Here is a 26,058-nt window from a genome sequence, read left to right on the forward strand (position 1 = left end):
CAACTATCCTTTCACCACAATTTTGGTTGCTATTTGTCAAGCTTCTTCTCAAATAAGACAGGTGATGTTTTCTTGTTGATATCAAGCAAACTAGACATTCTACTGCTTAATTTTCACTAGAAGCTTTCTATTAATTGTGCTATTTTCCAGAAAAATCCATTTCTATTTCTGCCGTTCACATACTGAGAGTATGGCCATAACCTTTAAACAAAGTCCTGTCCTGAGATGCCTTCAACCATGTGGGAAGATTTGATAGCATGGGCGCTGCAAATGCTTTTTATCTTTAATTCAAGCACAAATACAAACAGACACACTCAGTTGAGATGATATTTCAAGCACAAGGCAATAGAGATTGCAATAGAGATGGCCAGACTACTCACAATCCCACTCTAAATTGATTATTTTTTCTTTTTTCCCCCCTTACTTTACATAGGGACATGCAAGTGTGTATTTCACTATTTATCTTCATACTGTAGAAATGTGTATTTTACCTTATCATTTTTCTCAAATGCATGTTATTATCTCAGTGTACACCTGAATGGTGACTTGACAGCCTATCATTTTCACATGTTAGAACACATTTTAAAGTGTCTATCAAAGGAGCCTGTTCTTAGCACCAGCTCTGTCACCCTTCAGCAGGGCTGCTTATTAATCATCATTCACATAAAAAGCTGTTTCCTTTGACTGTGCAACAAACATGAGAAAAAGAAAAGGGCAAAAAGGTAAAGATGCATAGATTGTTTGAGATTTAGTGAAGTGCAGTTGAAGCTTGCGTGCCACCTCAAGATATTATCTTGTCAGATTCCATACATTTTAAAAAGAATGCCAGAGCAATAAACGATAAGAGCTCCCAAGTCAATGCAGCACTGCAGGTAGTGACGTAGATCTGCAGGGTTTCTAAACATCCTGCAGCACTCTTTGCAATACAGAGGTGCCAAACCTGACATCCCTTCCAAATTCCAGCTGTAATTATTTTCTCTCCATTAATGTCTCATTGCATTTTCAATGGAGACATCATGCCTTGCTTTGTCCCGAGTTCATGTGTAGCATTCCTCCATCACATTAAACTGCTGCCAATTTCTGCCCTGAAGGGGGCTGCAATTAAGTGGAGGATTAATATTACTCCTTGTTTGACTCAAAACAAGTTTGGGTCCCTGCTGAAGCAGAAACTTGCTCCAACTGTTCTATTGGATTTCTTGGTTCTTGAAAGAAAAAGCAGATGTGGACTTCACACCTGGCTCAGAGTGTGCTGATACAAGAAAGTCAAGGGTAGCTGTGTATCCTGTTTGCTGTTTAACCAGAGGCCCAGAGGCTTCCTATGGTCCAAAATGGGCAAATTACTGATACAGTGTCAAATTTAACAAAACAGATTAGATTTTATTTTCTTCTTCAAAAGATAGATAGATACTAAAATAGTATCTACTTCAAGAAGAGCTCCTTCTTATACTCTTCATGTAGCTTCTAAGTTGTATTAAGAGCTTTTGGTGGCGGTGGTGGAATTTTGTTCCTTCAAGTCAGATTTGAATTTGGTTTGTATATGCTGAGCATTTGTGTGATCTGGCTGGAAGTGCTCAGCATCAGTGATTTTGGTTGAGAGTAGTTCTGTTCTCATGGCTCTCAGAGGTGGCATTTCTCACCCTTTCCTAAATCTGAGCAGCACTTGAGAACCAAGACTTTAATTAACAATGGCATTTCAGGCAGCTGCTGGTGGCTGCCCTTTCAGAGCAGAGTACATTTGTGGTCACACTGACAGCAGAGGGGGCAGGGGAAGAGAAAACAAGGAAACCCATGTGCACAGAATTGGAAACCTATCTTCTGCTTGATTGTGTTTTAGCAGTTAGAACTGAACTGTTTAGGACTGCTTCATTTTTTTTAGGTTCTTAATTGTTGAACCAGCAGTTCAGCATTTCAGTCTCCTCTGCAGTTTTCACGTTGCTCGTGTCAGAAGAGATGTCTCTCATCAGCCAAGTACCCAGTGGCACAGGCACTAAGAGTGTCCAAAATGCCAGCTGCAATTAAACATTGCTGTTGTGAGGCCCCACAGTTTGTGCATGGTGAGAGCAGCTTCCCTCCCTGAGCACAAACTGGAGCCTACCAACCTCAGCAGCAACAAAATCACATGTCCTTCCTCAGATACTCACAGGCCCACGATACAGAGGCTCACATGTAGATTAAGCAATATCTGACTATTCTGTGTATCCATCCACTGCTTACAGAGAGCAGAGGTAGAACTAACCTCAGTGATGTGCTTAGGTTTCTCCCTAAACTAATGCTCTACTATGTGACTGCTTACTTGGCAGCCTTGCTTCCTCTCTGTTACACCTCATATTCAAATTCAGGGACAGATTTTTTTTTTCATTTTAAACCCCACTGCTACCCCTGAAGGACAGGGACATTGAAGAAAATAGTGCATTTTTATCACTGATTCTTTTTCTGATGTCACAGAGCTGACACAGGTTTTACCTTTCTCCATAACTATGTGCACAGACAATATGTGATGGTGCAGTTTAGCACCAGCCTTGGCCTATAAATCTGAGTTGAGGGAGGCTGAGGCAATTTCCCCTCCCTTTTCAGTGTGAAGTCCTGCTCATCTGCATTTAGCCTGAGTTTGCCGAGCCAGCAGTTCAAGTTGCCATCATTTCACTTGCAAAGACAGCACATTTGAGCTGAGGTCTATGGAATGCAATACAGAACAATGCTCCTTCTCACTGGGGAGTGGCCCAAAAGGCTCTTCCTTCAATCCTCAGGGTTTATGTGGGACTCAGAGCTATCACTTCAGGTGGCTTGACCCACGTGGTTCTGACCTCCAGCTAACACAGTCCTTCATCCTACACAAACAGAGGGCTTTTCTCCTTGCTGCAGAGCAAACAGGTTTTAGATAGTGCAGATTTGCTTCCTTTGGGGCTGAAGGAGACAGAAGGCTGGAGCAATAAAATCCATTATATATATCATTTTGTATCTCCTTATCATGAACTCCTAAGAAAGGGAACTAAGAGGATCACCACCGAGAAAAGCACTATAATTGTAGCTCCTGAGCACCACATGGAGAAAATTGCCAAGGCAACCAATCATTCCACAGCAAGGGCAGAGGTAGTTGAGTTCTCCTGCTGTGCATAATCATATAGTAAGCAACATTTTTAAAAGGCTCTTGTAAAAAAATAGGAAAGAGGGGAAGGAACGAGAGAAATTAATTTAGTCCTATTTTTCTGCTTGTTCACTGATTGAGGTATAAGAGCAAATTATATGTGTGTTCTGCACCTGAGGACACTGGAGGCTGGCAAGGAACAGCTGCTTCCTTCAAAAACAATGTCTGACACATAGGGCACTGGGCTAGTTTTACCTAAAAAGAAATATGCTTTTGTTTCTAATGTATTTTTAAATATGAAATCTGCACAAAAGTGCTCTTCTAATGCAGAAGCTTATGTCTTGGCTCTTTGTTACAAATTACATTTCTTGAGGGATTGTTTGAAGTCAGTGAAATGTTTGTAAATAGGATTTTCTCCTGAAGTATGAGATTTGCAGATCAGTTCTCTAAAAATTAAAAGGGTATGTCTCACAGGGTATGTCCTTCCACCATCAGCAAACTCCTCTGAAGAAGGTCTTACCCTGGATTCCTCCCTCCCATTACTCCAAGCTACTTATCTGAGCTGCTAGAAATCACTTGTATAGCAGTACAGTGATTCACATGGCTGGATCATCAGCTGAAGCAGGTAATTTTATTTTTTGTTCAACTTAACCTTTCCAGGCAGCTGTATCAGTGGTTCTGCCTGTACTGGGCCCCACAAACAGTAAACTAGCAAGCACAACAAAGGCATGGCCAAGGCTAGGTACCCCAAGTACAAACAACTGCCAAAAAAATCTACCACAATTCTTCAGTGAACAGCACTTGTCACTTTTCCAATTCTAGGCACTGCTTTCCTCTAGTGACCTTCCACTTAAACAAGGAATAATTACTGCTTCACAAATGGCTGTTTCCATTTGTGGTTTTTTATTTCACAAAAGAGTTTGCTCCTTTTTGTTTTGAGCCATGCTGGCTCCTGCTAAATAGTTTGCAGACCAGACTGGAAGCATTCTGGACCCTCTTGTACAGATTCTCATTTCCACGAGTGGAACTGACCCCGAGTTTCTGTAGCTAGAACTGTGTCCATCATACATGTGAGCATCAGAAGTGGGATTCACCTGGGGTAGTCCTGCAGTGATGTTCTTGTTGCATAACTCAGCAGTAGCCATATAGCAAGGAACCAACCAAAAACATAACCTACAAAACAAAAACCCTGCTATCTGTCTTTATTTGTATGACCTGAAACCAGACAACTACAATTAGTACACTCTGAAAAACTGCACATAAAACTTTGTGGAAGAACAGATGCCAGCTGGAAAGCTGAAGCATCACAATAGTCTGTGCTGTTGTGTGAAATTTTGCCTCAGAAAAGTCATATGTAATTCATATGATACTGATCTTTGCTTTATTGGCAATTAGCAGGGGTGATTTTTATTCCAGACAGGTATCTAGTGGCAGACTAACTACAGAGCTCTCCTGCAGTATGGTCTGATTTTGTGATGTTACAGCTAAAAGCCAAGTAACACTTGCCCAGACCTTTCTTTTACTAAAATTAAACTCCAGCTCAGTCCTATACAAGTTTGAACTCTATGTTTGTCCTTTGGTACCCTTCAAATTAAAACTGACATTCAAGAAACTGAAAAACAAATTCTTTAGTTAGCACAGGGTCCTCGAAGAAAGTGGTTTTTCTGTACACATGAGGTGACCAGAGACATGGATGGTTCTCTTCTGTGATATTTTGAACCTATGGAAAGATGTTTGCTTGTTCTGCCATTCCAGATCCACTTTAATATTGATGTTTTAAGCCCCCACCCCTTTAAGGGTCCTCCAAGTAATCTGCATATCTTTTCATTGACAGATTCAGCTCTTTCCCAACCTTCATTTTAAAAAAGTGAGTCCCAATTCCACTGTTTCACTCTTGCTTTTAAAAAAGCTTTCCTGTTTTATACATTGCCTTCAGCCTGCAATATCACATCTTTCCATAAAGAATTTAGGTGTGGGGTTTGTTTGGTTTGCTGAGGAAGGATGCTTTTATGTCGAGGCAGACAACTAAAGTTGAGGGTATTTAGGTTGTGCCCACAGGGCTTCTCACAGTGTGAGCAGTGTGTGTAGCAAGTTATTACTTGATTTCTATGGCATTGCTAAAAAGATAGGGATAATACTTCACTATTTCAAGGTGATACAAAACTAGAGTAGTGTTTGAAATCATGCTGAAACAGCCTCTTTTCCCTCAAATAGAAGGTGTAATGGAGGCAGTGGTTTGTTATTATTATGTATTTACCCAATCTCATCTAGATTTTACATGTTTTTGCCCTGTGGTTATGTCAAATAGGGAAGAATACGGGAAATATGATTATATACTGTGAAGTAAATTGCTCTTATTTGCTGTTTTGTCCATAAAAGCTTCCTGGGGGAGCTAGGAGCTCAAAGGTACTTTTAGCTATGTCAGAGAGGGGTTTATACACCAATGAAAGCATTATCCTCTTCCCTGTCCTCTTTGCCACCCCAAAGTGATTTGGGTTCCCCCTCTCCTTTTCCACCAGGTTAGGAAGGAGCCCATCTAGCTAAGGGCTAACTGAGCTACTCAGAGCTAATTGTTTGTGAGCTGCACTAGCAAATTCATCTTTGCAAGCACAAGCTCAGAGCTTGGCATGACCCATCTTTGAGACACAGTGGCTCCCTCTTCACACGAAGCTGACTGCAGCCAAGTTCCCTTCTGGTATCACATTGAATTACTGTGCTTGACAAAAATAATATAAACAGTGATTGTACAAAACAGCTCTGTGCCCACCTTGTCTTTTTTGCAGGCTTAGGAAAAGAATTGGACAGTACTAATGTCATCCAGCTGGTGCTGCTTGGGCTCTTCTGGAATTGAGCCATGGATCAGTGGGCTCCTTTCTGGCAGCCATTTGCCACCCTTGCTTTAGTTACTCTGCTTTGCTTTACTCCAATTTCCACACAAATTATGACTAAGTGTGCAGGAGAAGCCTGGAACAAAGCTAGAGAAGTCTTCCCTGGTTTTTCTGGCTTTAGAACCCCAATCCTGCACATGTGCTCCTGGAAGCCTGATGTGCATCCCAGTGGCTTGGACAGAGAGCAAGACTCTCCTGAAAGCCTGGTGTTACAACTTTGGCTTGGCTCAGAGAAGTCAGAAGCTTGTCAATGCTACTCTTGAGGCTGAAAACAGCATTCCCAGTCCAGGGAGCAAAGACTGAGAGACAAACCAAGGTGTTCTACACATCAACACTTTATCCAGATTATTCTAGATAAAGAGCTTTATGTTTGTGCCATTGAAGTTTTGCCATGAAATGAGAATCTCTTTCTCTTCCCTTAGATTTGAAACAACACAGATGCAGCTCCAGGTTATCAGGCCTGAGATGTGTAAACCTGTCTTTTTTCTCACTTCAAAGATGTACATCCTGATGTTTCTCAGGTCAACCTGTATCTCTCTAAATGTATTGTAGGAGCAAAAAAAGTTATTAAACTCTGGGGAGAAACTGGTTCCTTTCCTGTGAGACTTTATTCACTCTCCCGTTCCCTATGAATGTCATTGTATCTGCTGTTTGCTGAGCAGGAAATGCATTATTAAAGCAGTTTCTCCTCTATAAACTGCTTTGCATCTGACTGTTCCATTGTAAATCCATAGCCACAAAGTCAGGCCACCTTGGGATAACCCAATGTGAAATCTGACCTGATGAAAGTGGTTCATGCCTCCCAGCCTGCATTGCAACCTGTGAGAAGGGCTTTTATTATTTATTCAAAACCTGTTTAAATCCCCCTTTTTCTGAAACAACCATTTTAAAAATATTAAAACACCACAGCTAAGCTGGGAGATTAAACAAGTTTAAACCTTATCATCGCAGGTGGGATATTAGTCCAATAAAATGAGGAGGGATGGCAGGCTGCATGGTAACTGGAGCCCCTTCTACTCAGTAACTAATCACCGAGAAAGCATTTGGGGAAGGAGGGGGAGAGGGGATGAGGGACTGACACAAACAATGCATCCAGGCTCCTGGCAACCCTCTCTGTTTACCATGGTGATGCACAAAAGGAAGAATGCCACGCAGAGGAGCAGACCTGGATCTGTCCCCATAACACTTGCCCTAGATTCAAGTGCTCTGGGAGGCTGAAAATGTGACCTTCAGATATTTTTTTGATGGGTGATGCTGCAGCTGGACAGCACTGTTCCAAAGCTGTCAAAAAGCTGCAGAGTATTTGCCTACATTTCTTCCATTGCACATTTTTCTTTTAAATCTTTAGCTATCAGTGCCTCTCTTCTATATTTCCACTCTTGTACTGATGCTTTTTAAAAAGAGCCACAGTCTTTGTGGGCCTTATTCACCCAGAAGTGTAATTTCATTAAAAGTATTTGAATTAAAACCCATCAAACTCCAAAATGTTCAGGTGAGGGATGACTATTTAAAATAATATTGTCCTCTCTTGAGAGCAGTATTTTCTAATTGGCCATTTGTGTTCTAAGGTACACTAACTTCTGTTTTCCAGTCAGGAGTAGCTTATGGAAACAATGTCCTACAGCTGGATCAGCCCTTCCCTTTTTTGCCCAGACTTCAGTCCCATGATGCAGGAGAACCACAAGTGGAGGCACAGCCTGGGGACCCCCAGCAAGAGATTGGGCACTTTTATCCTGAGACACAGATGTGCCAAACAGGAGAATCCTGCACCACCCAACAACATGGTAAGAAAGGGATTTATCAGTACAGGTACTTGACCATCTGGTTGGTGAGAGAATCATTTATTGCTAAGAGAAATTACATTGGTTGCTTACAAGTTTAACCTCTTTTTGTCACCAGCATTGAGACCTACGAGGTTGGTTCCTTTCTAGGGCATCTTTATACAGACTCAAACTTACAGTGGAGAAGATGCAATGTTAAAAAATACCAAACAAAACAAACAGTGCAAGCAAGGTTTTAAGGGCTACATAATTGTCCTGAGGGAGGGGCAGTAATCACTCAGTGATAATTCAGTAATTCAAGTTCTTATGCCTTGAGAATTTTCAGGAGGAAGATTCTAACATGTAAAAAAAATTTACTGTGTATCACAGGTACTTAGGCAGGCAGTATGTGCACTGTATAAACCCAAACCATTCAATAGCCCTTGGCCACTTCTTAAAGTGAGACAAGTATCTGCCTGAGCTATGTACTTAAATGCTTAGGAGAGGAAAAAAAGGGGGGCAAAGTTAATAGAAATCTCAGAGCACTAATAATGCAAGTGTAACTCCTAGAAGGAGAACTACTAAATGGTGCATCCAGAAACACTTAGGAGGAATCTGAAAATAATAAACAAATGCTTAGAAGGGGTCACCAGTGGGTGTGAAGGACAAAAACAGTATCAGAGGCTGATGGGGATAACGCTCTAACCTTGCAGGGGTGCCTGAGACCAGAGCCAGGGGGAGAATAGATCCAGAGCAGGTGTGGAATGGCCCAGCTCTCAGGTATTTTTGAGCACACCTGCCTGTAAGCCTGCTGCCCATGTTCCCAGCCATTGATGATTGCATCTGCCTCTCCTGTCATTAAGACGCTTTCTTGGTGGGAGTTGTAAAGAAACATTTACTTGTGACTGGAGGAATACTCTACCAGGGAGTGAGAGAAAGCTGATTTCACTGAATTAGAGATTTTCATGAGACTCCAAGAAGTAGCTCAGAAGCGAATACATGGGGAGGGTCCACATGGGCCACAGAGCATCTAATTCCTTTTGGAGGATGGACTTTCTACTTGTGATATAGTTCATGTATGTTTCCAGCTCTCATCTACAAAGGATTAGAGTAACTTCCCAGTGGTTTGGGGTTGGGTTGGCATTCTTGGATTCTTTGGGATTTATTTAACCTCCCTCCCACTAAGTATGACCTCTGGAGTCTGAGATGTTTTCTTTTTCTGAGAGGGACACAGGTATTTCATCCATATTCAGTATTTTTATATAAAGTTAAATTTTATGTGAGGGATAATCATCACTTCCTATCTTAGCTATATTAGTATCTTCCTGTATAGTGACTGACAGTTAGTATAAATTTGGGATATAATACAAGTTTAAAGCTTGCCAATAAATTCCTGCACCGGAGATGCACAGAAAATGTCTCAGTCTGATGTGTGTGGCTACATGTCCCCACACTTCATTGTCCAGAGGTGCCCAGTTTGTACTTGGCAAACACCACCACCAGCCAGTGCTGAGCCTCTGTTGCACTGGCTGCTGTATTTGCAAGTACAACTAAGGGTACCTTTGATGACCACAAACACAAGTGCTGCATACATGTCTCATTCAAGTCTAATGGAACTCAAGATGCCCAAAAAGTTAATTATATGGTGCACAGGATGCCCAATACTGCCTTCCTCTCTCAGGACACAGTCCCAGTATTCCACACCACCCTGTCCTCAGTGAAAGCCTCTTTAAATATGTCTTCTTTAATACAAGTCAGATCTCTCCCTATATATAGTCTCAATTTTTTTTTTTCGTCAGACCAAATCCAAAATCCCTCTGATTCTGAACATTTATTGGGCTTTGGCACCCACGGAAGGCAACCCAGCCGCCAGCAGGTTCAGCGGCCGGCAGGGAGAGCCCCTCGCCCTCTGCCCTGCTGCAAGTGAAGCCCCAGGTGCGCATGGGGAGCTCTGACACGGGGGGACGTGGGAATGAGATGGGCAAGGGGAGCCTCAGGCTGCTGCTGCCAGAGCATCACACAGGAGGAGTGGCTGGAGCCGGTTCTGCCGCCCGAGGCTGAGGTGGCCCGTGCTCTGAACGAGGGGACGCAGCCCGTGTATTCCGGCGCCTCCAGCCTTGGGCTGCGGCGACACCTCCCGGGAGTTCACGGCACAGGAGCGGCACCCGCCGCTCTCCTCCCCTGCCCCGGCTCTTGGCCGATCCACCATTTAGAAATAGCCTTTCGATTTTTAGCATGGGCTCCAGAAACTTTCCCTGTTTGACATCTGTTGTGTTAATCCCTCAGAGCAACAGCCCTTTGTTTTACCAGGGAAACCTCTTATCTTGCGCACCAGTATTAAGCTTGTAAGAGATAAGATTCTAAGCTGTTTTCTGTAGAAGGTGGTACCTGGAATTTAATGCTAAATGGGTGAAAAATGCTTGAACAGTGGTAGTTTAAGAGCCCTTTTTGCTTCTTAACCCAGTTAAAGAACATTTGCCTGTATGAAAAAAGGCTGGTGGTTCCTGGGATTGGATCAGGGGGATCAATAAGTACCTGCATGAACTGTTAAAGTTGTTAAGCCCAATTCAGCCCAAAGACTACCAAAGTCTTTGTTCTGATTATGGCCTTTGAAAGGTGATGTGTGAGAATGAAGGTTATTCTTGGGGGATCCTTTGATAAGTCAGTTGTGGTGTGACTGAGGAAGTCATTCCCTGTGCAGGTTCCTGTCAGTGGTGTCTATCACACTCCATAGGGTACTGAGAATTTAAAACCCCTGTGAAAGGCAGAAGCTTACAAAATCTGAGCAGCAAGAAAGAACACAAAATGTCCTTACCTTCCTGCTGATGACTTGGGCTCACTTAGTAAAATCAAAATGCCCTCTATAGTTGCTCACACCCCAATGGGATGCCAGTTCTTTACCAGGAGAACAGCCTGGTCACTCCAGGACAGAAGCCTCACAGTCCTAGCTGGCTCTTTTAGGAAATTCCCAAGTTTGTACAACAACATAGATCTAAGGATGCACAAGTATCCTGCTAAGCTCCCTCTGTAAGTAAAACCTGGGGTTTCACGCAGGCTCAAGTTGTGGGGAAACCGGCTCCTGAGAACAAGAATCAGAGCTGGCTCTTTCAAGACCCCTCCTGTCAGCTCAGTTACCTCCTGTCTCCTGAGCATGTTTCATTCAGAAAAAGTGGTTCTTAATACTCTTCAGAAACAAATATGTAGTGGTATCATTACATTCAGACACACCAAAAAAAAAAAAAAAAAAAAAAAAAAAAAAAGTAGACTAAATCATTTGAGTTCCAGCTGAAGTGGGACTTTAAAGTGTTCTGCCAACTTGGACCCTGCTGTCAGTTGCTCTGCAGTGGGCAGTGGGACAGGACAGTATCTAATCACTCTCACTGCCTTTTCCTCAGAAATGAGTGCTAGAGTTGTAACAGTAAGAGTGTTCCTAGATGCTTGTTTTTCAGTCTCAGCTCTTGTCCATAAGGGCTTTTTTTCCCCTCCTTAACAGAATGGCACAGTCTTCAGCCTCCTCCCCTGGTTCCCATCTTCTTTGGAAAATAAACAGCTCTGATTGTTGTGCACTTGAGATTATGAAAACATCAAGTCCATTAGTATTTGGCAAAGTGCTCTCTCATTTCCTTCTGATGTAATAATTGAGAGAGAGGGAGCAGAGACGGCAAAGATAGCACAAGGCACAAGTTAATGACCTTCTCGCATGTATGTGTGGGCTCTTTGAGAGGGAGCCTTTTCCAAGCCCCATCTCGCCTCCACTCATACTGCTTCAGCTGAAACACTGCTTCAATGTGGCTTTTATTATTTGATCTGATGTCCCTTGGCCAGCCTTCAGAGGCAGCTAAATGGCAGGCAGGTGTGGGGGGCTAAGAGACAAAAAGCAAATGGAGCTAATGCTTCAGCAGGCCTGCTACACACAGGCCCTTGGCTCCAGCCCTGCAGGCAAATGCCACTGGTGCCCAGTTCCTCTTGCCTGCTTTGGTTTCACTTACACATTCAAGTCTAGGGGGAGAATGTGTCCTGCTTCATTCTCTGAGGGAGATTCTTTGGAAGACTGAAGGCTTGATAAAAATCAGGACGTGGGTGGAATGGCTGAGTGTAGAAAGGGATCAGCTGTAGAAAGAAAATTAACTGAGGTCAGTGGTTGCTATTCTGTAAGTGTTGGACTGGCCACCCACTTACTTGATTGCCAAATTTGTGACTTTACTCTGGGTGCCTAGAGCCAAATTAAAGTGGGATAAATTCCACAGAAGGGTATAGTGTTCGCTGCTGGCTTTCCCTAGACTTTACTTCAGTCTTTTGAAGTGCTTCTAGAAGCCTCCAGAGATGTGTAGCTTTTCACATTAGCTTAACTAGAACCTAAGCCAAAAATCTCATCTCATTTAAAAAAATAATCTGAATTTGACAGCTGAATTTTTGGGAAAATAAAGATTACCCTTTGCCTAGTGGCCCCACCTTGAAGTGACAAGTCCCTAGGCTACCTGAGCCAAAAGGTGAAAATATGGATACTGCTCTTCCTCCGTGACATTGAAGCCCAATCCTTCCCTGTACCAGGTGTCCCTGCTCCCACTGGAGTCACATAGTCAGCACCCTGGAAAGAGGAAGCACGTGAAGGATCACAAGTGGATTTCAGTGGGGTACTCTCTCCTGCAGCCAAGGACTTCTGTCAAGGAATGGGTGGAGCTCTGAACAATCTGGGCTAGTGGAAGGTCCCGTGCCCATGGCAGGGGCATGGAACTGGGAGATCTTTAAGGTCCCTTCCAACCCAGACCATTCTGTGATAAAGGATTACTGATTTCTATGAAGGACTGACAGCAGTGCCAGGAGGCAATCCTACACTTCCTGGTGCCTAGAGAAGGAGTCTTTCTCCCCAGTTAAAGGTATCCACCTCTTCCCTCTGTACCTGGAAGTGTTGCAGTGGGAGAGTTAAGCAAGTTCGTTTGATGTATTCCAAGTCTCAGCAGGTTTGAGCTGGCCCTGTTTTGCCACCACAGCACCCTGGGTTTACATGTTCCAAGGCAAACCACGTGTTCTTTGTGCAGCAGTGTTGGAAGACTGGTGGGGGGGGATCAGTTTTACCATCTTTTCACATCCTATTCAAAAAGGAACTGACAAATGGATTCTAGAATTGATCTGTACCAGAAGACATATCTTTTCTGAAAGGACCCCCAGCTGTTTTCAGGGCTGTGTAACAGTCTTTCCCTGCCAATGTAATATGCCTTTATATTCGATTATGAAAAATTTCATATCAGAAAAATGCTCTTTTCTAGACCTAGCTGAAATGATAGCTGTTTCCTTCCTCCCTCTGCATTTCCTCCCCTCATATTTTATACATGCAAAGGCATATACATTCTTACTCCCTACTGCCATCCTTACATGGCTGCAGTTTTGATTTCATTGATTGCACACACCAATGTCTGCAGAGCTGCCTTAAGTAAGTCGAAGCCGTTGGGAATTCAAGGTGAATACATTTTTCTCCTTCAGATACGTTGTTTTAGTTAAAAGCCATTCCGGCTGCTCCATAACAAAACCTGACACAGTGGGCCCCATTGTCCGGCTCTTGGCCAAGGTAGCATGTAGGGATTAAGTGATGAATTGCAAAAAGGGCCTAAAAGCCAAGCTGTAACTTCACAAAAAGGCCATTAAAGGTGAGCGCTGTCAGTGAAGTGCCCATTCAGAAGGGCTTTTATGACCCTCGGTGTTGCAGAGACTCAGGAGCTACAAATGGTTCAGGCTCCCAGACTCCTGCCCGAGTGACACATCCTCAGCTGAACCTGGCTGGGAGAGCTGCTCTTTGCAGGGATGGGGGTGGGACACAGGCCCTGTCTGCACCCAGCAGGTGATGAAAACAGCACCTTGGACCTGCTCAGACATAAGAAGTCATGAGTTTAACTTCAAGGTGAAAAAATTAGGGAGAAAGAAAATGAACACACACTTTTTGGGCTACTTGTGCCTCCTGAACTTTACTTTCATTAATTCTGCATAAAATCTAATTTTGTCTCTTTTTATACAATCTTTCATATGGTTTTCAATGCACCTATCAAGCATCATAATTTCAATTATTGATACTTTTTAAAGCACATCTTAAAGTTTAGTACAGAGTGGCTAGCTTAGGTAATAGAAAATAGCTCACCTGTGGACTGAGATGTGCACATCCTTTAGTGTCATAAAGCTGCTAGAGGTAAATTGTGCCTGAGTTCTCTTACACTCCATATTAGTCTCTAAAAGAAGAAGGAGAATGAATTAAACCTGAGCCTGATTGTTTCTATCAAGCTTTAAAAGCACAGTTCATAGAGCAGCAGATTCATTACAAATATTTTGATTTCTCCCTGAAAGAAAAACATGCAACTTTCTTCTTAGTAAAGGAACTGAAAGGAGTGGTTTGTTGACTTCTTTGTGGTGCTTTGAAATCTGTAATTCAGTGCACTTGTGAAATGTTGGATGATGGTGGTTAGAAATAATTGCAACTCAAAGCAAGTAAATCTACCCAGGCTGGAGAATTGGCTACTTCAGACAGCTGAAACAAGCAGTCATTTCTCACCTGCAATCCACAGCTGAGAGGTGTTTTGGGGAAACTGCAACAAGCAGTTTAGCTTGAACTATATTCATCTCTTGGCTGAATTTAGTATTTCAGACAAGACTTGTTGAGGGCATTTCTTTCTTCACAGCAGCAGCTGATTTTCTGAGATCTGAGTTGGCTTTGCTGAGATCCCCTTACTGGGGACCTGCACTGGCCCTTAAATCCCAAGTTCCTGCTTTGGTCCAGTTGTAATGCTGAGCTGAGATCAGCCCTCTCTCTCTTTCTTTGCCTGAGAAGGGCTGAGGCTGGAAGCAGCTGGGCAAACTTTTACCAGTTTGGTTGCAGTTATTTGCTGTGATGCTGTTGCTCCTCCATCAGCAGCTCCCTTCCCAGCACCCAGCTGGACACAGGTTCTGCTCAGCCCTGAGGAAACAGCTCCCCTGGCAGCGTGCCTGTGTTTGGGGCTTCACTCTGACATGTCTTAGCCTCACACATTGCTGGGGAGGTGTTAGAAAGGCACCACAGCCTCTCTCTGAGCGGTGCTCTTTAAACTTTCTACTGATTAGGGGCCTTTTAGCACTCAGCTGGCTTTTCCTAATGGATTTTGCCTGTTCATTGAGACTATTTTTTTTGCAGGCATTGCCAATGTAAACAGTCACGGATGGCTATTTGGAAAGCAGGGAAGAGAAGAAAGGGACATAAGAGTCAGGACTGGTCCAAATGTGTCCAGACAAGCACTATATATCAGCTGATATGTGTTGGGAGCCAAGTGCTGCCAGAGTTAAAACCTCTGGGAAAACGAGTCCATTTGTTGAGAGACAGGCACAACAGATACAATTGCAAGGTCTTCTCTTGGATCAAAGATGCCATGCTTGAATTCTTGAGCCTTTAGGGGGAGCAGGGTGTGAGCTTGGCATTAATCAGCCCTCTTCTGATTTATTTCCAAAGTCTTGAAGTCAGAGGAGGTGTTTGAGTAATTCCAAGCTTACAGAGTTCAAGCATATCAATCCTTCACTGCTCTGAAGCAGATAATTTAGCCTTCAGCCAGCTCACTGTGTGGGAACCTATCAGGCACTGTCCTAAATGAAACTCCCTTCCTCTGCACTGTTCTGGTCGGTGGGAATCACATCTCTGTATAAGTTCAGAATTTGGTCCAGGCCAACAAAGAGAACAGTGGCTCTGTCCCCAGCTGGATCAGTGTGCCTGGTAACTTTTGTGTAGGCCCTGCAGAAGTGTTTGAGGGATATAATACATTTATGGCCTGCATTTTTTATCAGGCTCAGAAAAGAGTTGTTCTAGATTTGACAGTTCCTTCTCTGCTGCTTTGTGTCAAAGTATGAGAGGAAGAAAACAGACCTTTTGTGTAGGAATATCTTCTTTCCCTGTCCCATCTCCACACTGATTTGCTCCTTAGTTCAGCCAGCTGCTGAATGTCTGCTCTTCTTCCTCCTCAAATTAACTGCAAGAGTTCAGACTTTTCACCTTCAGCTGGGACTTGCTCCTTGCTGGAAGCTTCAGCTTTGTTTCACCTGGCTCCTTCTGGTCAGATGAGCATAATTCATGGACAGAGCTTGGGCTATGGCAGCTAGACCTGATCAGATGTCTCAAGTGCTTAGGACTCCTGCAGCCTCCTCTCCCCACGGCAGGGTCACCAGAATGTCCAGGGGCAGGCTCTCATGTGACTTTGATCCATGCCAGGGATGGATTCCAGATGGATACTTCCCCAGCGTTGGCCTACAGGCATGTTTCACACAGCATTGATGGGGTGTTAACGATGCTAAAATTTCAGCCAAGCTCCACTGACATGCTGGGTTGGGAATGAGGAGAGGAGTTCTTTAATAAAAACCTGATGTAGACCCAGCACTTTTACCTGTAGTGCAGCCAGAGGAGCCATCAGAGCACCTGGGAGAGGGAAATGAAGGTGCAGCCCCTGCCTGTTACCAACTTACTGAAGCACCAGTGGACCTCGGCATTTTCCAAGCTTCTGGCTGGAACTGGGGCCTGGGATGAAGCCATTCTTTGGAAGGTGCTGGGCAGTGTGCAAGTGGTGGCTTGATCCTGTAGGATCTGGAGGAGATTTGCCACCAGGAGCTGTGAGGGTGGCCCAGGGCGAGGGGAGCTGAGGGGAGGATCAGGCACATCCCCGCGGAGCTGTGGCTGCAGTCCTGCCTCCAGCTCCCCCCAGGGCCTGCGGTGCCCTGGGACACACACAGAGCTCGGGGCAGGCCTGCGAGGGGGCTCAGGGTCTGCTCTCCCCTGCCCTCAAGTCCTGCTTGATTCCTGGGGTGGGGACCTGCCACAGGCAGAACGGAGCTGAGCCACTGGGCTGGGCTGGGGCTGTCTGGGTGACATTATCTCACTCCTGCTAGGGCCATTTTTGGCTCAGACATCACACTTCTTTTTTCCTGAAGGGAATGATGCTGATCTGTATCCTAGTTTAGAGGCCATTCTACATCTATGTGTTTGGCTTAATTTTTTAGGTTTTTGTGTCTTACTATTAATTCTTGGTATTTTATTGGCCTGTTCCACAGCATTCTGGGATCTTTCTGTAAGTCTTTGCAGAAGGTTTTATTTTTTGTTGATCTAAATAATTTTATATCATCTTGACTAAAGTTTGCCAACTAATGCTCTGCATTCTGCTGCCTGAGAGGCTTAAAATGAACCAGAGGTCCAGTGAGTCAGTGGCATTGATTGTTACACAGGCAAAGAGTAGCAAAGCCAGCAGCTTGCCCAAAATCCCACATCAGTTTTAGATGGGCAGCTTTAGAGTTTTGATCTTTCCTCTCCCCTCAATCCCTTTAGCATGCCTTCTTGCTTATTAAATCTGGAGCTGTTCTTCTGATTAACTGCAGCCTTAATAACCCAAAGCCATTGCTCAGGAGGCTGTAGGAGTGGGCAGTATTTGCACAGAAACCTGGAACAGCAGTTCCATTCCATGAGTGCTGGCCCCAGGCACTCAGAGGTTATGCATTAACACTGAGTGCCAGTGTCCCTCACCTGCCCAGGCACCCTGGGCTGCTGTCCCCAAATCTCCAAAGGAATGGGGTACTGGGGTGGAGGAGCCCACATCACACATGAAACAGAGGTCACCCCAAATACCCCTCCCTGATTAGGAATCTGTAGGCTCTACAGCAAAGGATTCGTGCTTCCTGAATGGACAGGGGACTCATCCAGGTCACCTAAATAACAAAAGCAGAGAGATTCTGGGAAAGTGAGTATCTACATGCTCTCAACTTCCACCTGAATTTGTTTAGGGTGGAAAGGTTATGTATTGTGGAAAGAGATGCCCACTTGGGTGAGATATTCCTTTTAAATAAAAGCAACATTTCACTAATGAAGGGCAAACAAGTGATGATGAAGAGAATCTCCAAGCAAGGGAGGGGTCTCCTCTGTCCCTCTGTTGCCACAGAAGTAACAGGGTCCTTAGTGGTATGAGTTGTTTTCCATTTGGGCTCTCCCTGTTGTTCACAGCTCAAGTCACCCTGAGACCAGGCTTGGGCCATGCAGGTCCCTTTTCTGTCCCCTGCCTGTCCCTGAACAGCTCAGGTGGTGCAGCAGCATGTGGCATTGCAGCATGGGGCACTGCAGTGCGTGCCAGTGCAGCAGAACCCTTCCCCTCACACCACAGCCTAACGGGGAAAGAAATCCAAGGGCAATTACTTGTAACTGAAATGTTGCTGAAGCCAGGAGCCCGGAGAGCTGCTCACAGCACCGTTCTTTTAGCACTTCCATGGGCCATTACCCTGCTGGGATTAAGAGCCCCCTGCCCTGCCATGTACACCCTGCCCCATCACCTGCCTCTCCTGGCCTGTCTTTTCCCCAGGCACTAATGAAATTACCACCGAGACTGATTACAAGTGGGGTGGAGCACTTTGACCAATGAACCTACACCTGCTCGCGTGGTTGACCTTTAATGATCCAGCTCTGGAACTCTGCAGTTTAATTTGGTTGTTTAAAGCCCGGTTTAGGGAGAAGCTGCAGTTTCATTTGCCATCAAAACATGACCCCTGCTGGAGGACCAAGGTTGTGACTTTCAGTTATTCATATGGACAACCCCACACAGAGAATGGCACAGATGTGATTAATGTGACATGATACAGCTGTCGCTGGCTGCAGGAAATCACAGATAACTAAAAAAGTAGTTGGCTTAAAAAGACTTCTAGAGTATTCACCCAACTGCAAAGGTAAAAAACTTTTCCTGACTATTGTTTTTTTGGTTGGCTGGTTGGTTGTGGTTTTGGTTTTGGTTTAATTTTGGGGTTTTTTTTTCATGTGTGGGATTATTTTCTACAGAATTGCAATGAGGTTTTTCTGCAGGGCTCTGTGTGTATGTAATCCTTTTTAAATGGGGGTTCTGGACATCAAATCTTTTGGCAGAAAGTTCTCCAAACACTCATAGTAGCAACAGTGAATTTGAGGATGTAGTTTGTTCCCAGATTTATACCAACCTGACATTTTCCCAATGGCAAAATATTTAAATAAAAACAAAGAGAGTGTCAGGCTGGTAGGAATTTTTTAAACATATGTCTGATTTAGTGTGTAAGGAAAATAAATTCCACTTGTGAAGGCCCTAGGCCTGCCCTGGTTGCCACGTGGGCTGCAGCAGTTCCCTGCTGGCCTGGCTGTGTCTTTTAAAAGGCCCAGCTGGAGTGAGCATCACTGCCTGAGGAGCAGCTGATGTTGCTGAGTAGATGATAAAGTCCTGCAGGAGCAGGTACTGCTGAAATGAAACATCTGTCCAACAGGAAAAGGTGCATGTGCTGTGGGAAGGAACCACATTCCTGGGATGTGAAGGTAGAGGAGGTGGCTGGGTACCAGGGCTTGGCTAAGAACTGGAAGCTTTGGGGAATGGAGGTGTCAGCAGCAGAGGCTGCTGTGGTATCCTGAGCCAGGTGAGAGTGGCAGTGGAACTGGAGCAGACCCTGTGGAGCAGCCAAAGGGAGCCAGTGAATTCCAGTGGGTGTTGCAGGACCAAAAAAGATGTTCCTGTAGAAAGAGTCCCCAGCAGGGCCATGGCCTGCTGGTTTGGTGCAAAGGAGCCCTTGTGCTGAGCTGGTTTTTAACCATGATTCTGAAAGGTTTCAATAAACAGCTCTTAGAGGGAAGAGCTGATGTTTGTCAGATAAAGGAGCACGTGCTGTGTGGTTTTGGCTCCTGTCAGCTGTACTGGGTGTGTGTGTCTGTGGCTGCAGTGGCTGACAGGGCCTGCTGTGGGAGCAGAGCACGAGCTGCTCGTACAGAATGGCTCAGACTGGAGCCTGCCCTGCCCAGAGCAGAGCTCCTGTGACATCCCAACACTGGCAGCTCAGGGCAGCCTGAATTCCCAGCTGGCCTCACACAGAAACTGGGGCCATCTTCTTCCAGGCCTCTGCAGAGTATTTCAGGCTGCAAGCAGCCCTGAGGTTTCCATATCCCATGGGATGCTCTGGGATCGCTCCTTCGGTACGTGGTAGGGAAACAGCCAGTGAATCACAAACCAGGGGCTGCCACATCAACTTGTGTCCCAGGGCTAAGGTTTGGTATCAAAATAGGGAAGTGGAAGCTGCATAATTTTTTAAATCCTGTTTTGTTGTCAAAGACCAAAGACTTCCTGTTTGGGGATCCAGGGCTGTTTCCATTTCCACTGTAAATGGTGAGAGACTACCCATAAACCTCATGTTTACTTCACAATTTCTGATGCTTTCTACATGTGTGAAACAGCTTTCAGATGGCTGTGACATTTTGTCAAAAATAGAGATGGCAGTTGGGAAAGGAGAAGTAATCTTAAAAAGCATTTTCTTTATTGGAGTTAAAGAGCTGAGTCCATCACCACAGCGCTGCACACATTTGTTGTACATATTCCATTATTGTAACAAATCAACTGAGGTTTTTCAAAAATCAACTGAGTGTTTTCATTCAGTTTTTCCTTACAATCCTCATGGAATGGAATATTTAATTGCTGGATTTTGTCTGTGAAGCTAATGCATGAACTACACAGTAACAAATCCTGCTCTACAGTAATTCCAAGCACTTGCAGCTCTCACAGGGGAAGACCAAAGTGTAACTGTTCTGTACAAAGTTGGACAGGGTACTTGAAGTGTCATTTACTACCATAATTTACAATAGTACAGTGAACTAAAAAATACAAGCTCGAAAGTTAAAAAAAAAAAAAAAAGGTAAACTCTTAGGGACTATTTTTGTAACTGTCTAAATTCAGAACTAAGATGCACCAAAATTCAAGTGGACAAGAATCAACATCTGCTGAGGAAATCCCAAATGGCCATTAAAGAGCCATGGAAAGGAGTGGCAGTTCCTCCATCCAGTCACTGGAGCTGTCACACAATGCTGATGTGGGCTCCAGCTGTTATGGAAAATGAGTTCTTTTCGGATATTTTTTAAGGGAGTGAGCCACAAAGATCAGCTGTGAAACACTTGGGGTCTGCAGGAACTCCCCCATCCTCTTTTGCCAACCAGCCCTGCTGTAACAGGGGCTGTCCCTGCAGCCTGGGATGGCACAGCTGTTCATTACATGTCATTTTTGGCACTTGTGTCTTGGGATGACTCTGCTAAACCCAGAGTGTCTCACTTGGAGTGTCCTGTAGCTGTCAGCAGCTACACTCAGCACAGAACTCACAGTTAGCACAGAACCCAGAGTATCCTGAGCAGGGAGGGCCCACAGGGCCCGTGGAGTTGGCTCCTGGGGGCTGGGGGTTCTGCAGCCCCTCTGGGAAGCCTGAGGCCATGGCTCTGCTCCCTCCTCCAGGGCAATCCCTGTGCAGGGAGAGGGGCCAGGCTGACCCCTGCCAGCCTCTGCTGGAGACTCACCTGCTGCACTTGGACAAGTTCATCCATCCCTGATGGACTCTGGTTTGGAGTTGCCCATGGAAAGCAGCCACTGCTCCTGTGGCACTGGATGATCCCAGGCTGCTCCCACCTACCCCTCTGGCAGGATTTTCCATCCTTGGCATCAGTGACACCCGATTTCCCTCCACAACAGCCATGGTTTGAAACATTTCATTCCAGTTCCATTCACATCCCTGGATCTGCACTTTGCAATTCCTGCCCTGGGAATGCCAAAACTCAGAGCTCAATACAAGAATAAAACTCCACCAACAGTTTCAGTAATTCAATAATTTATTCATCTAAAAAAGTGTGTAAAAGTATATAGCTCTCATCCACAAGGTATATATGAATGACATTTAAAATGGAGGTCTTTTATTATTATTGTTTCTTTTTATCAAAGTCTTTTTTAGTGTATTGTACCAGCGATATACTGTAGATTTAAAATGAACTTCACATTTTTTTTTTTGTTTTCTTTCAAATTGTCGGCTATATATAAAAGAAGCTCACTGCAAAATGCTCAGAGGAAAAAAAAAAAAAGAAAACAAAAAGAAATTCAGAACTCCCCAGAAATGTACAGCTTTTACATTTAAAAAAGGTTCTGAAATATACATACAAGCATGCTGGACATTCCCCACCCTCCCACTCCCTTTAGCTGAAACAACTGTAATAATAATTCTGATTTAGGCATGATTTTCCAAAGTTAGAAATAAAAAAAAAAAATAATAACTTTCTTCACTCTGTAGGAAAGCCAGGGCTTGTACATTTCAGATTAATTCAGTAAAAAACTCACAAGTAAAATAATGCATATTTAAGAGAAATATTATACAGAACTTTTCACACTGAAGTACATAAGATTTTTCTTTAAAATCTATTGCCATTCATTTATTTTGCACAAAAACGTATAAATATGTCACCAGCTTCTCTTAACTTAAAAAAATTAAATAAAAGACACCAGATGAAAACTACTCCTTGCTGCCCTTTTTTAATTTCTAATTTTTGCTTAGAACCAGGTTTGTGGGGAAGAAACACCCCTGGATAAAAACGGCCCATTTAAAAACAATAAGCAAAATAATAATCCAAAGTTCAGATGAATCCTGGGAACAAATAACCCCCAAATGGTAAAAGATTACAAATGTCTACTTTACATTTTTTTCCTCCCCAAGTTAAATTTTTTATACAAGTTTACAATCTTCATCTTTTTATGCTCTTCAAAAGGCCTTGAGAATTTTCTTTTCTGATTAAGAAAAAATAGTACTGCAATATTTTTAAAGTCAATTTTACACTGTACACATTAGATACAAATGGTTTGATATCAGATTTTTTTTAACCTATACATTGCAAAGAGAACACCCACACGAAGGGGTGGAGCAGGGAAGGAAATAATCCATTTACAGGTTCCTTTCCTGCCTTCACCTTCTCATTACACAAGCAATTCTTTTTTTTTTTTCTTTTATTATTTTATATAATTTGTTTTAAATGTTACATTATCTCAAGAAAAATACTTTTTAAAATCATAGAATTTCATTTTTTTTAACCAGAACATGAAAGTCTTTTGGAAGAACTCTAAACTTGGTAGTTTTTCTTCACAGCCAGGGGAGGGGTCACCAAGCCTGATCCAAGTGCCTGACCCTGGCCCCCTCCTGCTGCCCAGTGCACCCCCAAAAATGAGGGAATGGGGCTGGAATAGGAACCCCTTGGAGCCTGGAATGAAGGAGTCATAAAAATACTTCAATTAGCCATTAACCTTCCCAATGGCAATCATTTCACTAAACAAAGTAACTTTGCCACCACAGTGGTGTAACTTCAAGTACTAATTTAATGATATAATTTTTTAAAATTATTTCTTTGAAATAATATTCCTATAGTCAGAAAAAATACACCAGATTTGTGACTGATTTAGTGTAAACAAAACCCATATTTTTGGATATGTACATGGACGAGTCTGCCCAAAATTAAAGGGCAAATTGGCTTTCAGTAAATACTTTTCTAGCATCACTAAATTTACTGGAAATATATTTCAATCATAGCTCTACAATAGATTAATTTACCACTTTCCACTTGCCCTGACACTGGGCTTTAAAGTATTTTTCCTCCCTACCTCCCTCTCACTCTTCTCCCTTAGGTAGTGTTATCCTTCATTAAACACTGGCCATTCCTTGCTTTAACCAGGCTAAACACAGGGGAAAACTCCTTAAAATACAAGATATCCTTACCAGAACAAACTTCCCTTCCCAGACTGACTGCTATGAGCTTCACTTTTGATTTCCAGGTCAGAAGAGTGAGAGGTCTGTAGATAAATAACCCTACAGTGGAACGCAGCTGGATTTTTAAGGTATTTTACTGTTCCTGGTCCTTTATAATTTAATCCCTCCCCAAACCTAAAAATAAATAAAGTATCTCCAGACCATTCATATCTACATGGACAGGTAACAAATGCATGCATTCATCCCAATCCACTCTGACAGGAACTCCAGGTAGACAGAAAACTCCAATATTTATACGAGACTACAACTGTGTGGTTTTGTGTTTGTGGTTTTTCCCTCCTGCAAAGTCCCAGTTTACGATGATCAAACGCCGAAACGCCCGAACTGGTCGCTACAAGGTGGGTTTAACTCGCTGGGCTGACACTGCTCGTGGGTCTTTATCAGTTCCTAATGCAAAAAGAGCCTGTAGTCTTCCTTAAAAAAATAAAATATTAAAAAAAATAATCACGCTGACCAGTAGTTACTGAGCCACCAAACTAACACTGGCTTGAGGTTACTCTGTGTTCACTGTTCTTGGATGTTCCCAGATTTTGGACTGAAGCTGCCAGAGATGTTAATGGAGAGTTTAGTTTTGAACACTGCAGAATTCACATGTGCTTTTGGAGGAACAGAAGCACAGCACAGGACTGGTGTGAAGAGAAGCAAACGGAGCTCTGTGCAGGTCGTGGCACGTTCCCGGGCGGAGGGGAGAAGCAGCCAGAAGAAGAAGTGCTTGTTGTGCCCTACAGGATGTTCATGATGGCGTTGTAGAGCTGGGTGAGCACCACGAAGTGCACGGGCAGGCAGGAGCTGCGGTCCTGCGTGGCCGGGTTACACGTCAGCCAGGACAGGGCGTTGTACTGCTCCAGCACGAACCTGCAGGAGGCACAGACATCACAGCCTGCCCTCCCTGGGGGGAATGGGCCCTCCTGCCTACACCCTGACACAGCTGCCACTGTGCTGGAAAAGGAGGAACCCCACTGACAAGCACTTGCTATGTCTGAACTATGTGCATGAAGGCCCTCCCAAACACACACAGACTCTGGACTCAGTGCTACAAATGCCACTGCAAGCCTTGGGGATTGAACACCTCTGCCTCTCTGGGCACCCTGTGCCAGTATTTGCTCACACTGTTCCTGTGATCCTGTATCTAATTGCAATTTCTCATCTTATAACTTCTGTCTATTTCATCTCATCCTTTCCCTGTCCACTGCATTCTTGTTCTAGCTCAATACCTAGGACACCTGTGAGAGTTCAGTCCTCCAAGAAGATGCAATTTCAGATCTTCTAGAATAGTACAACCCCAATTTCCTTAGATTAGACATTCCCATTCCCTGCGGATGTTTGTTTGGTTACCAGGGTGTCCCACACTCTGTGCTCTGATCACACAGATCTGTGTCCAGTCCCCAAAGGTGGGATAGAAGCAAACAGGCCCCACATGATTCTGAATAATAAAACACACCCTGAATGCATTCAGAAACAGTGTCTCCTTCATACTCCAGTCCTAGCACAGTGGGATCAGGCAGTGCTTTTATCTCCTACAAATCCATTTGGTGAGGTAAGATAACAAATGGCACAGCTCAGATCAGATGCCAGGGGAACAGAGCAGTCTGGGTGGGGGGCAAACCATGATGTCCCCGTGGCAAGGCTGAGCTGTTCTGAGTTTCCTTGGCATCACTGTGAACAGCAGAAGGAAGGCACAGAATTCCCTCTCAAAGCCCTGCTCTGGCATCTTGGAGGAGGAAGTGCCCCAAGACACATAGAGTACAGCAGGGCAAAAAAGTGCTGATAAAACTGGTAAGTAATAGTGATAGTTTGGAGAGGTTACTCTGAAACCTCTGAGTTCAGTCCCTAAAGTTCTGTTTAGGGCAAAAATGAAAACCTAAAGAGTGTTACCTCAAGACATCTGATGTAGTTTTAGAGTCAAGGGGATGAGGAACTCGCTGAGAATTTCTGGCAGGTAGAAGCTCGTCTGTCTGCGCTACAGAGATGTGGTGATGGAGAGAGGCCTGAAGAGGAAGAGAACAAAAATTAACTCCTCATACAGCAGGTACTGCTAAAGATTCCCAAGAAACATCCACTGTAAATCACCTCAGGATAGCGTGGAAAGTTGGCATGCTGTGTTGAACCCCCCCCCATGACCACGTGTATTTCCAAATCAATGGTAACATTTTTGAATAAACAGGTTGGAGTTCAGCAGTTCTGAAGTGGGAGGTCTCAGGTTCACTCTGACACCACAGACTCCAACTGCAGCTTTTACAGGCATGGAAACAGCAATGCTCCATGTGGAACATGACAGACCTTCAGGAAGAGGGGACACTGGTTCTGCGCCTGAGGACAGGAGGACCAGAACCACTGTGGGAGGTTCTCGGCTTTGGCAGTCGACACAAAGTATCCCAGAGCCAGAGGCTGCTGCTTCAGCTCCTCCGGGGCTTCCCTGGACAGGAGACGTTCACCTTGGCTCTGCAACACAGGCAAAAGGCAGCTCTGAGGGTGTTGTGACTTCATTTGCTAATTACTGTCCTGTGACAAATGAGCTCTCCTTTAGCTAGTCAGGAATCTCACTCAAAGTAATCCAGGCCCTGCCTTATTCCTCTGAACTCCAGGTTTATGTTTCAGAAACACTGTAGAGCAGTTCACTTCATCCATAAATGTCAATAGGTTAAAAGAAAAAGGCAAAGATTCCACTGCACAGAAAGCAGTTCAATTACAAATCCCTCCCTGCCAATCCCTTCCAGTGGGT

The 26,058-nt window shown here is 44.1% G+C and overlaps 2 protein-coding genes across 3 annotated transcripts in view; one reads left to right on the forward strand and one right to left on the reverse strand.

The window, feature by feature from the left end:
- Positions 1–18,417, forward strand: part of LOC306810308 (proline-rich extensin-like protein EPR1) — a gene marked incomplete at its 5' end in the record, with an annotated part of 46,162 nt that extends 27,745 nt beyond the window's left edge. The window contains 2 exons of the mRNA XM_079322737.1: positions 7,627–7,757; positions 18,209–18,417. Of these exons, the coding sequence (XP_079178863.1) occupies positions 7,627–7,757; positions 18,209–18,280 (203 nt within the window). The 3' untranslated portion in view covers positions 18,281–18,417. The remainder of the gene's footprint in view (positions 1–7,626; positions 7,758–18,208) is intronic.
- Positions 18,418–21,345: 2,928 nt separating this feature from the next.
- The window catches only part of MED13L (mediator complex subunit 13L), a 167,612-nt gene continuing 162,899 nt past the window's right edge, over positions 21,346–26,058 (reverse strand). For both annotated transcript variants that reach the window (XM_079322303.1, XM_079322304.1), the window contains exons 29-31: positions 25,617–25,778; positions 25,212–25,324; positions 21,346–24,191 (exon numbers count right to left, since the gene is read on the reverse strand). In XM_079322303.1, the coding sequence (XP_079178429.1) occupies positions 24,059–24,191; positions 25,212–25,324; positions 25,617–25,778 (408 nt within the window). In that variant the 3' untranslated portion in view covers positions 21,346–24,058. The remainder of the gene's footprint in view (positions 24,192–25,211; positions 25,325–25,616; positions 25,779–26,058) is intronic.

This window comes from Erithacus rubecula, assembly GCF_903797595.1.
Source record: "Erithacus rubecula genome assembly, chromosome: 19".
Classification (NCBI taxonomy): domain Eukaryota; kingdom Metazoa; phylum Chordata; class Aves; order Passeriformes; family Muscicapidae; genus Erithacus; species Erithacus rubecula.